Genomic DNA, 12,827 nt, shown 5'->3' with positions numbered 1-12,827 from the left:
TAGACTTGGATGTTGGGAACTCATATTTTCCAGACGGTTGGAAATCTGTTAGATGTTTCTACATGAGCTCTTCTCTGTAACATATTCAGGCAGGGTCTGAGGGGATCTGTAGTGTGGGTGTTTCTTTGTGTTAGTGTTGTTGTTCCTTTTCTTTCATAAGACAGAGATGTGGCGGTAGTTGTGTGATTTACTTTATTTAGCAAGTGGGCAAAAAAGGCAAAGAAAATACAACTTTTTGGAACATTCATTACAATACTAACAAGTTATTTTTAACACTCTCTGAACATGCTGTCTGTAAGCACGCTGTTCCTTCATCGCGATACATGGCACTTTATGTTATAAGGCTTTTTGTTTGACTTAGCTAATGATGCTGGTAATAGCTTGTCCTCATTTTACAGTTTCAGTGTTGTGTTTTGTGTTTGACCTATTTTTCCCTTTTTGTTTCACTCTTTTTCATGAATGCTATATCAATACAAAAGCTTAATTGATATTTAATCACTAAATACACATCCTTTTGGTAAAAGTACTAACTTGTTGAATTCTGCTGACCAATGTATTGTCAACAGTCTACGCTTCCTAATTTAGAAAAACATAATTTCTCATCCTGGGTTAATAAAGTACTATCTATGTCTCTATCTAGTACTCTCAATCTGTGCAGATTACAGTACAGGCAGCATTCCCGTGTCGATTTATGACGAGAAACCCAGATGTTGGCTACACTTCAGTTCCAATGGATGTCATTCGTACATGAGCTGCACACGAATGGCCCCCGACCAGGTGGGGTTTGGTCATTGCAAGGAGAAGGTCTGGGGATCTGTGTTGCCTTCACAGCCATTCTTCTCAGTCTCATGTCGGGTTGTTCTGTGGACCAGTGGCTTGCAGTATCGCTATCTCCACCCCTAAACCTGGTACTCTTGGAACCTGGTACTTTGTTACGCTACCAGGTATTTTGTTACACTACCAGGCACATGTTTAGTCTTCAGTGGGGAAAGCACACCAAAGGATGAGCATGGCAGGGGTATAATGCGATGGAGAGCTCCAGTCTTTGTAGTTAGCCTGGTGATGGACAGTGTTTGGAGAAGTGGTTCAGTCTTTCCTCTGTGGTTTGAAGACCACACTGGAGGTGGCGCGGACGCAGGAGAAGCTGCTGCTGGAGATGCTGTCGGGGTCTATTCGGTTGTTCTCCAGCCTTACAGCCACCAGGTTGGGGTCTTCCTCCATCCCTGGCTCACACAGGCTATCCTTTGGGATGCTCCTGGAACGGGAACCACAGCTCAGAGACCAGACCATCACCCCCAACCATCACTATAGCTCGAGACGTGACCATCACCCCCAACCATCACTATAGCTCGAGAGGTGACCATCACCCCCAACCATCACTATAGCTCGAGACGTGGCCATCACCCCCAACCATCACTATAGCTCGAGACGTGACCATCACCCCCAACCATCACTATAGCTCGAGAGGTGACCATCACCCCCAACCATCACTATAGCTCGAGACGTGGCCATCACCCCCAACCATCACTATAGCTCGAGACGTGACCATCACCCCCAACCATCACTATAGCTCGAGAGGTGACCATCACCCCCAACCATCACTATAGCTCAAAGACCAGACCATCACCTCCAACCATCACTATAGCTCAAAGACCAGACCATCACCCCCAACCATCACTATAGCTCAAAGGCCAGACCATCACCTCCAACCATCACTATAGCTCAAGACGTGAACATCACCCCCAACCATCATTATAGCTCAAAGACCAGACCATCACGTCCAACCATCACTATAGCTCAAAGACCAGACCGTCATCCCCAAACATCACTATAGCTCAAAAACCAGACCATCACCTCCAACCATCACTATAGCTCAAGACGTGACCATCACCTCCAATCATCACTATAGCTCAAAGACCAGACCATCACCCCCAACCATCACTATAGCTCAAAGACCAGACCAACACCCCCTTAAGCATCACTATAGCTCAAAGACCAGACCTTAGTTCAAAGACCTTATGGCACTGTAATATTTAGTACCTTATGTTATTGTTGTTGAGCCGGAGGAAGTGCAGAGCCTTCATCAGGCTGATTCCTGCCGGAACCGAGACCAGCTGGTTGTGGTCCATGCACAGCTCCACCATGGAGTGGTACGCACCGAAGAAGGACTCGGGTTCGATGCCATGCCCGTCCAGCTTGTTGTAGGACAGGTACAGATACTCCAGCCCAGGGTCCATGTGGGCAAACACATAACCTGCAGGGTTCAATGGGGTTACATCTCTTAACCAGGCATTGACCCAGGCTAGATATCGCAACCACTAACAACATTGGGAATTATTGTTATATCCCACTATGTGCAGCAGGTGTGTTCTGCTGTGATTGGTAGCCAAAGCCACCTACTGGGTATCCTCTCTATGTGATTCCCAACCAGAACCAGGTGAATGAGGGATCTCGGCAAGTAGGAGGGAACCAGGTAGAGGTCGTTATGAGACAGATCAATGGACTCCAGGCTCCTGGGGAGAGAAAGTCAGTCAAGACACACCATCCTGATTCTAGAAAACTGAATGATGTTGAGTGCAGCAGGGTGATGGATGAATAAGTGTTGCAGGGTGATGGAGGGATGAAGAGTGTAGCGGGGAGATGACAATGTGAATTGTACCTGTGATTGATCCAGGCCAGCGGGGCCATCCTGGTCTCGTCCAGGCGGTTGTGCCTGAGGGACACCAGGGTCAGACTGGTGGTATTGTTGAAGACCACCTCTGAGATCTCCTCAATCATGTTGTTCTCAAGGTACAGCTCCTGAAGGACAAGTCATGGTCCGTCACCTCTTAATCACAGCTAAGACTTAAAGGGCTCAACAGGCCCATAGTGTACGCAGCCCATCACACTAACTAACTAACTAGGTAAGGGATAAAGGAAAGGCCAGTCGGTATGGGTTCAAAGTTGAATACCAGTAGTGTAATGGTATAGGTTATCAGGTTATGCCAGCTGTGCAGTGGTATAGTTCAACAGGTAAAGACTGGTTATCAGGCCATACCAGTAGTGTGGTGGTTTAGGCTATCAGGTTGTGCCCGTAGTGAAATGGTATAGGATAGGATAACAGGTTATTACTGGTAATCAGGCCGTACCAGCAGTGTGGGTGGTAGACCCTGAGGGACTGTGCGGAAGTGGTTTCGGCCCAGCCTGAGGTAGAACAGCTGGGTCAGAGGGGAGAAGGCGGACGGATCCACGTTGTTCTCACTCAGGAGGTTGTCCTCCAGCTCCAGGATTATCAGGCTGCTTAGACCTACAATAATAAACACGTTAGATATACATGAACTCATTTTTTTAATGATGTTCACAGATATACAGCAACTAACTTGTAGAATAAAATACACCTGCTAGATATACTATAACTAACATTTAGAATAATGTGCAGAGATATACAGCAACTGACTCAGATAATAATAATAAATATGTAAGATATACGTTAAGATATACAACCTTTCCCTACCTTTGACCTTAATGAATCATGTATCTCCCTTTACACGTATCTCCACCGCCGCTTTAGAAACGCCTTCTCGATGCCTTAATTAACATAACCACATGGCCTGAGACCAGAGTGTGCTTGAAGCTGTTCTCATGTAAACCCACGAGGTGAACTGACCTCGGAGGCTCTTCTCCTTGATGGTGCTCAGCTTGTTCTCGTTGATCTTGAGTTCCTGCAGGGTGGAGGGCAGGTTGGAGGGAACCCGATCTAGAAGGTTCCCGTCCAGGTAAAGCCGTGTCAGGAACTGCAGCCCCTGGAGAAGGAGGTCAGCAGCAGTTAGACAGAGTCAGGATCCACCGTTACTACGAGTAGGATGTAGTTGTGGTGTAGTTTGTAGTGTAGTTTGGTTGAGTTGTATTGTACTGTAGTTGTAGTTTGGCGTAGTTATATTGTAGTTATATGTATCGGTAGTTTCGTTTTGTGTAGTTTGTAGTGTAGTTGTATTGTACTGCAGTTTGGTGAAGTTGTAGTGTAGTAGTAGTAGTGCAGTTTGGTGTAGTGGTAGTTTAGTCTGGTGTAGTTGTGGTTAAGCTGTATAGTGCTGTAGTTTGGTGTATTTTGGTGTAGTTGTACTTTAGTTGCTAGTAGTTTGTGGTTTGTGTGTTTGTAGTGTAGTTGTAATCTCAGTTATGTATTGGAAGTGTAGTTATGTATTTGTAGTTGTTGTGTGTTTGTGTTTTTGTAGTGAAGTTGGGTGTAGTAGTCCTGTCGTTTGTGTGTTTTAAGTGTAGCTGTAGGCAGGCTGGTGTAGTTGTAGTTGTAGTCTTACTCTGAAAGCTGCAGCAGCGATGCCGTCAGAGGTGATCAGGTTCTTCCCTAGGTTGATCCACTCCAGGTTTGGGATGCCGTTAAAGGCCTCGGCTGGGATGTTCCTGATGAGGTTACCTGTACACAACCACCAGATAAGTACCAATACTACTACTAGTACTACTAACAACCACTAGATAACTGGCGCATTGTAAGTTGTGTCCGATAATAAGTAGTCAAATAGTAGCTCCTGGACTATTGGGGGTATAGAGCCAAGTGGACTAGTACCTTCTAGACTGAGAGACTAGGGTTGGTTTAGAGTTAAGAAGTGGACTAGTACATTCTAGACTGAGAGACTAGTTTGGTTTAGAGTTAAGAAGTGGACTAGTACATTCTAGACTGAGAGACTAGGGTTGGTTTAGAGTTAAGAAGTGGACTAGTACCTTCTAGACTGAGAGACCAGGGTTGGTTTAGAGTTAAGAAGTGGACTAGTACCTTCTAGACTGAGAGACCAGGGTTGGTTTAGAGGGAAGAAGTGGACTAGTACCTTCTAGGATGAAAGACTTGAGGTGGTATAGAGCTTAGAAGTGGACTCGTACCTTCTAGACTGAGAGACTTGAGGTATGGGATGGTCAAAGGGGGGAAGTAGTCCAGCTTAATGTTCTCACAGGTCATGGTAACGTCTGAGATGGAACATCCTGGAGGAAGAGCGTTCCTGGGAGACACTTTGATCTCTTCCTCTCCTTCTCCCACCTCCTCATGCTCCCATTCCAGCTCCTGGCTCAGAAGTGTAGGAGGTATTGGTTGAGGAGGAGGGAGGAAGTCCCGCTCCTTTAGTTGGTTTGGTAAACTCTGAAACACGTCTCCTCTCAACCACTCGTCCTCTTCGTTCTCCTCTTCTAGAGCCTCCAGTGCCTCCCTCAGCAGCTCATCTTGTCTCTTCCTCTCTTCCCCCATCTTCCTCTCCATGGCCTCTCTCTCTGCCTCCTCCTGTCTTCTCCTCTCCTCCTCCATCTGCCTCTCCCTGGCCTCTCTCTCTGCCTCCTCCTCTCTTCTCCTCTCCTCCTCCATCTGCCTCTCCCTGGCCACTCTCTCTGCCTCCTCCTGTCTCATCTTCTCCTTCTGTCTCCACTCCTCCTCCTCTCGAGCTATCTGCTGCTTCAGAGCCTCCTCTTCCTCCCTCCGCCTCTCCGCCACAAAGTTCCTCTGTCTCTCCGCTTGCTCCTTCCTCTGTTTCCTCCTCCTCTTCCTCTCCTCGTCCTTCCTCCTCAGCCGCTCCTCCTCTCGGCGGTGCTGCTCCTCCTCGTGCCAGAGGAGGAGCCGGATCTGTTCCTGGGTCAAGGGGGTTACGAGGTCGATGGGGTCGCTGAGAACTGCAGAGTCACCAGAGAAGTCAAGGCTGAGGTCAACTACAAGGGCCAATCGGGGACGGGGGGAGGAGACAGGAGACAGAGGAAACCAGAGAGGAGACATAGAGGACAGAGGAGACCGTAGAGGAGACCAGACAGGAGACCAAAGAGGAGAGAGAAGACCAGAGAAGACCCTGTGTTAGTCTTCCATACACCAACAGAGAGAGAGAGACCAACAGACCACCACAGAGGGAGCAACACTCCGCCGTAAACCCAGGGTTCTTAAGCTCTTTCATCTCTGGACCAAAAAGATAATTTCAGTGTGTCCTTGGGACCCAACCTCCGAAAACTCTGAGCACACCGGAAAGGTTGATCCTTTTGGTTTTAATGACACACCGCAAACTGCATTGTGACCCAAAGAAACGCTTTGGGACACAAAACTGCTACAGACCTACTGTATGTCCAGTAGTAGTGCAGCGCTAGAGGCTGCCAGTAGGGGGCTTGGTTAGAGACTGGGGGAGATGCTGTGAATCATAGCGACCTTAAATCAACCTAACACCATTTAGTTATCTTTAGCAGGTGTGTCTGGGTGGGCAGCCCATAATAATACAGGCCTGATGTGCTCCTGTTATCACCAATCACATCTCCATCACGGGGGACCCTAGCAGTCCAGTGGTAATGACACTGGCCAGAGCTGATGACTGTCTTTACAGCTGGGGTGAGTGTTAGGGTGAGGGTTAGGCTGCCTTCTGCTCCTCTCTTCCAGTAATTGCTGTGTTGTAGTGTCAGTATGAACCCACGCCCACCCTCTCTGTGACTCAGCAGGGGAGCAGAGGTATGCAGCCTGACTTCTGTATCTCCCACCCTGTCATCTGCCCCTCAATACACGTAGTTAAAGGGCTCAGACGGCCGGATCTAAATGCCGGGTCTATTGGACCTGTCCTGTTTACGGTTTCAACACAGGTCCCCCTCCTGTCATCTGATATCTGAGGGGAGCTCTCCTAAGACTGAGATAAAACTGAGGTACACTGAGATAGAGTGTTAAGATTACATACTCTGAGAGCCTGATATTTTGGGTCACAAGTGTTAGAGTTGGAGAACCCCTAGTGTAACAGTAACACTGACCTGCAGTAAGGCTCACCTGGAGTAACAGTAATGCTCACCTGGAGCAACAGTAATGCTAACCTTGGGAAAAGCTAACCTGGAGTAACGCTAACCTGGAGAAATGCTAACCTGGAGTAACAGTCACGCCAACCTGGAGTAACAGTAAAGCTGACCTGGAGTAACAATAACACTAACCTGGAGTAACAGTAACACTAACCTGGAGTAACACTAACCTGGAGTAACAGTAACACTAACCTGGAGTAACACTAATCTGGAGTAACAGTAGCACTAACCTGGAGAGAGTTTGGAGCTGGGGGGGTAGAGGGCAGCTGGGGGGTGGAGGGCAGCCGGGGGGTGGATGGCCGGGAAGTCCAGGTTCTGGAGGTACTCAAGGACCTGAGCATCTGCTGGGCCCAGGCTCATCTGGGGGCTCTTGGTTCTGTCAGGACCTGGACACGACACACATCACTACCTGGACACGACACACATCACTACCTGGACACGACACACACATCACTACCTGGACACGACACACATCACTACCTGGACACAACACACATCACTACCTGGACACAACACACATCACTACCTGGACACAACACACATCACTACCTGGACACAACACACATCACTACCTGGACACAACACACATCACTACCTGGACACGACACACATCACTACCTGGACACAACACACATCACTACCTGGACACGACACACATCACTACCTGGACACAACACACACATCACTACCTGGACACAACACACATCACTACCTGGACACAACACACATCACTACCTGGACACGACACACATCACTACCTGGACACGACACACACATCAATACCTGGACACGACACACATCACTACCTGGACACAACACAGACAGCGATCGAGATTCTGCTAGTGATGGCTGTATATATATATATATATATATATAAATAGAGAGAGAGAGAGAGAGAGAGAGAGAGAGAGAGAGAGAGAGAGAGAGAGAGAGAGAGACTCTTCTAGTGATGGCTGTGAATCTGGAGAGAGCGAGTTCAGAAGTGTGTGTCTCACCGCGTCCTCCACCTCCTCCTCTCCTCTTCTTGCCCCTGCGTTGGCGTTCTCTCTTGGCCCCGGAGCGCTGGTGGCCCTGGGCCGGCGGGACCACCATCAGCAGCAGCACGCCGAGAGCGGCGAGCAGCAGAACCCACTTCATCCCCTCTGCACACAGATACACTCTACACCTGCTGGGCGTCTACCTGGAGCACATACCAGAGGCACACTGTACCAGCTGGTGGTCTACCTGGACACCTCCTCTCTCCCTGCCCCTCCTCCTCCTCTCCCTGCTCCTCCTCCTCTCTACCTGGACCCCTCCTCCTCTCCCCGCTCCCCCTCCTCCTCTCTCTACCTGGACCCCTCCTCTCTACCCGCTCCTCCTCCTGTCTACCTGGACCCCTCCTCCTCTCCCCGCTCCCCCTCCTCCTCTCCCTGCTCCTCCTCCTCTCTCTAACTGCTCCCCCTCCTCCTCTCCCCGCTCCCCCTCCTCCTCTCCCCGCTCCTCCACTCTCCCCGCTCCTCCTCCTCCTCTCCCTACTCCTCCTCCTCTCTCCCCGCTCCTCCTCCTCCTCTCTCTCCCCGCTCCTCCTCCTCCTCTCCCCGCTCCTCCACTCTCCCAGCTCCTCCTCCTCCTCTCCCTACTCCTCCTTCTCTCTCCCCGCTCCTCCACTCTCCCTACTCCTCCTTCTCTCTCCCCGCTCCTCCACTCTCCCCGCTCCTCCTCCTCCTCTCTCTCCCTACTCCTCCTTCTCTCTCCCCGCTCCTCCACTCTCCCTACTCCTCCTTCTCTCTCCCCGCTCCTCCACTCTCCCCGCTCCTCCTCCTCCTCTCTCTACCTGCTCCTCCTCCTCTCTCCCTGATCAATCTCACTCTAAGTGGGCAACGACAGACAGACAGGATGAGAGGCTAACAGACAGACAGACAGACAGACAGACAGACAGACAGACAGACAGACAGACAGACAGGGTGAGAGGCTAACAGACAGACAGACAGACAGACAGGATGAGAGGCTAACAGACAGACAGACAGACAGACAGACAGGGTGAGAGGCTAACAGACAGACAGACAGACAGACAGGATGAGAGGCTAACAGACAGACAGACAGACAGACAGACAGACAGACAGGGTGAGAGGCTAACAGACAGACAGACAGGGTGAGAGGCTAACAGACAGACAGACAGACAGACAGGATGAGAGGCTAACAGACAGACAGACAGACAGACAGGGTGAGAGGCTAACAGACAGACAGACAGACAGACAGACAGACAGACAGGAGGAGAAGCTAACAGAGACAAAGCATGAGAGGCTCAGTGATTGAAAGATGAGTGGCTTGCTGACAGACAGGTGATGAGGGGCTGATGGCCAGACGGACAGGATGAGATTTTTTTTACCGGAAATACCAGCTGAGCGCCGGGGACAAACAAGCCTTATTCTCCTGCTAACCCTGCTTCCTGTGTGTGTGTGTGTGTGTGTGTGTGTGTGTGTGTGTGTGTGTGTGTGTGTGTGTGTGTGTGTGTGTGTGTGTGTGTGTGTGTGTGTGTGTGTGTGTGTGTGTGTGTGTGTGTGTGTGTGTAATAACTAGGTCTGCGGGGTGGAGGTCTGTCATTTTTAGAGAGAGAAGCTTCAGACTACTGAGGTCAGGAGAGGTCAAGATGCCCCTACCAGTACTATACAAATACTACATACTAGTATATATACACAGTATCACTACCCTATATCCATCAGTAAACCTACCAGTGATACCAGCTACAGTCAGTTTAAAACCCTTGTGTGTGTGTGTGTGTGTGTGTGCGTGTGTGTGTGTTTGCGTGTGTGCGTGTGTGTGTGTGTGTGTGTGTCAGGGAGACGGATAAATATATCCATCAATACCTTATGCAGTAGAACAACTTCACACAAATTGCCACCAACTACAACCCCAGTCACTAAAGCCAGATGATTCAACCATCTGTTCTTGCGGAAACCATAACACACACGCATGCACACACACTCACACACACACACACACACACACACACGCACACTCCGCCAATACGGGAGCAGGGGGGAGGGGCCCTGGATGAACAGGCTCTCGTGGAGACATGGAGCAACCCCCCCACTCTGGTACAGCCCAGCACATAACTAAACACCTCCCCTCTGGTACAGACCCGCACATAACTAAACACACCCCCTCTGGTACAGACCAGCACATAACTAAACAACTCCCCTCTGGTACAGACCAGCACATAACTAAACACCTCCCCCTCTGGTACAGACCCGCACATAACTAAACACACCCCCTCTGGTACAGACCAGCACATAACTAAACACCTCCCCTCTGGTACAGACCAGCACATAACTAAACACCTCCCCTCTGGTACAGACCAGCACATAACTAAACACCTCCCCTCTGGTACAGACCCACACATAACTAAACACCCCCCCTCTGGTACAGACCAGCACATAACTAAACACCTCCCCTCTGGTACAGACCAGCACATAACTAAACACCTCCCCTCTGGTACAGACCAGCACATAACTAAACACCTCCCCTCTGGTACAGACCAGCACATAACTAAACACCTCCCCTCTGGTACAGACCAGCACATAACTAAACACACCCCCTCTGGTACAGACCAGCACATAACTAAACACCTCCCCTCTGGTACAGACCAGCACATAACTAAACACCTCCCCTCTGGTACAGACCAGCACATAACTAAACACCTCCCCTCTGGTACAGACCAGCACATAACTAAACACCTCCCCTCTGGTACAGACCAGCACATAACTAAACACCTCCCCTCTGGTACAGACCAGCACATAACTAAACACCCCCCCTCTGGTACAGACCAGCACATAACTAAACACCTCCCCTCTGGTACAGACCAGCACATAACTAAACACCTCCCCTCTGGTACAGACCAGCACATAACTAAACACCCCCCCTCTGGTACAGACCAGCACATAACTAAACACCCCCCCTCTGGTACAGACCAGCACATAACTAAACACCTCCCCTCTGGTACAGACCAGCACATAACTAAACACCTCCCCTCTGGTACAGACCAGCACATAACTAAACACCTCCCCTCTGGTACAGACCAGCACATAACTAAACACCTTCCCTCTGGTACAGACCAGCACATAACTAAACACCTCCCCTCTGGTACAGACCAGCACATAACTAAACACCTCCCCTCTGGTACAGACCAGCACATAACTAAACACCTCCCCTCTGGTACAGACCAGCACATAACTAAACACCTCCCCTCTGTTACAGACCAGCACATAACTGAACACCTCCCCTCTGGTACAGACCAGCACATAACTAAACACCCCCCCTCTGGTACAGACCCACACATAACTACCCCCCCCCCTTCTGGTACAGTAATTAAATAACTAACCCCCCCACCCCCCTCTTGTACATTAGCTCAATAACTAAACACCTCCCCTCCAAGCACATAACCAAACACACCCTGTCTGTGAGACTTTGGGAGGGTTTTAAGATGAAAAATAAAACAGACAGACAGAATACAGAGGCGCCTGTAGACAGAGAGACAGACAAACAGGATGATAGAGAAAAAGACAGGTTGTTAGACAGACTGATAGACACAGGCTGACAGACAGTTAACGGGCAGGCAGACAGACAGACAGACAGACAGAGGGGTTTTACGTTACCTACGTTCCCAGAAATGTGAAGTTCTTGTGGAACAGTTGTCAGATGTTTTTCTCGCAACCTTTAGAGATGGAAACCGTTTGTATGAGTGTGTATGAGTGTGTGTGTGTACGTGTGACTGTGTGTGCATGTTTGTGTGCGCGCAGATCCGAACCGTCTGTCTTGCCGTCTGTGTTGTGAACATGTGCTTGTGTGTGTGTTGTTAATCTGTGCCAGGGTGTATTTGATTAGATAGACTCATAGATAAGTACTTTATTATCCCCGGGGGGAAATTACTTTGATTTGGCAGAACAAGACAGGACAAGATAAAACGATAAACACACATATTGCAACAAAGTAAAAACAAGCTGAACAAATAGCAGAGTACTTGAGTGCTTGCAGAGAGCTTCCAGAATGCAAGTTGAAACAGTGAAGTACATGAGAATAGAATGGTGTGTATTGGGTTAATGTAATGATAAAAACAAGTCCCTCTGTGACTATTCGCAAGTCGCATTGAAGGGGAAGGGGGGCGTGGCCAAGGGGGGCGTGACCAAGGGGAGGGGGCTGTGGCCCTCGTCCAAGGACACGTAGAACAGCCTGAAGGCAGGAAGGGGGGGCTCTGTGGGGGCAGGAGGAGTCTCCTGCTGAACACACTCCTCTGCCTCGGGGGGGCATGGAACAGATGGGAGCAAGCAGTGTGGTCCCCGTCCTCTGCCCCAGGGGCCCCCAGGACACACCCTCAGCAGTGTGGTCCCCGTCCTCTGCCCCAGGGGCCCCCAGGACACACCCTCAGCAGTGTGGTCCCCGTCCTCTGCCCCAGGGGCCCCCAGGACAGACCCTCAGCAGTGTGGTCCCCGTCCTCTGCCCCAGGGGCCCCCAGGACAGACCCTCAGCAGTGTGGTCCCCGTCCTCGGTCCCAGGGGCCCCCAGGACAGACCCTCAGCAGTGTGGTCCCCGTCCTCTGCCCCAGGGGCCCCCAGGACAGACCCTGGGCGGCATGTGGCTCAGGAGGTAGAGCGGGATGGCTGGTAACCGGAAGGTTGCTAGTTCGATCCCCGGCTCCTCCGAGCTGAGCCAGCACCTCACCCTAAGCGCTCCCGACGGGCTGGCCCCGTGTGCGTCGGCATGTCCGAGCGCCAGTGATTAAGCAGTAGTTAGAATATCAGGGTGTAAAAGTAGTTAGAACATCAGGGTGTAGAAGAAGAGATGGATCAGGCAGATGAAGGTTCATGTAACATCTGCTTCTGCCACAACGTTCCTGTCTCCTCAGCAGAACACTTCCAGAACCTCCACACGTGGTCTGGACCGGGTCTATGTCCTCTGCCTGTAGTGACCTCTCTACCTGTCTCTCTCTCTGTTCCTGTCTCTCTACACGTCTCTGTACATCTTTCTCTCTCTAAACATCTCTACCTGTCTCCCTTTGT

General features: G+C 50.2%; 2 protein-coding genes across 8 annotated transcripts in view; one reads left to right on the top strand and one right to left on the bottom strand.

Moving 5' to 3' along the window:
• cenpp (centromere protein P) overlaps positions 1-12,827 on the top strand; it is a 44,762-nt gene that overhangs the window by 29,957 nt on the left and 1,978 nt on the right. The window lies entirely within an intron of this gene.
• Positions 180-11,572, bottom strand: ecm2 (extracellular matrix protein 2, female organ and adipocyte specific). Of its 2 annotated transcripts, none has more exons than XM_056605179.1 (11): positions 11,427-11,572; positions 7,788-7,972; positions 7,023-7,178; positions 4,876-5,685; positions 4,299-4,414; positions 3,647-3,782; positions 3,129-3,286; positions 2,660-2,799; positions 2,401-2,513; positions 2,041-2,254; positions 180-1,255 (listed from the first exon to the last, which is right to left on the bottom strand). In XM_056605179.1, exons 2-11 carry the CDS (start codon positions 7,927-7,929, stop codon positions 1,087-1,089), a joined length of 2,154 nt encoding a protein of 717 aa, XP_056461154.1. In that variant the 5' UTR covers positions 7,930-7,972; positions 11,427-11,572; the 3' UTR covers positions 180-1,086. The 2 variants fall into 2 exon arrangements, with proteins under 2 accessions (XP_056461154.1, XP_056461155.1); XM_056605180.1 differs by having other exon boundaries at positions 11,431-11,572.

The sequence above is a fragment of the Gadus chalcogrammus genome, chromosome 13 (genome assembly GCF_026213295.1).
Source record: "Gadus chalcogrammus isolate NIFS_2021 chromosome 13, NIFS_Gcha_1.0, whole genome shotgun sequence".
Classification (NCBI taxonomy): Eukaryota; Metazoa; Chordata; class Actinopteri; order Gadiformes; family Gadidae; genus Gadus; species Gadus chalcogrammus.
The sequence above is the reverse complement of the archived record's forward strand: the minus strand, read 5'-3'. Positions and strand labels throughout refer to the sequence as shown.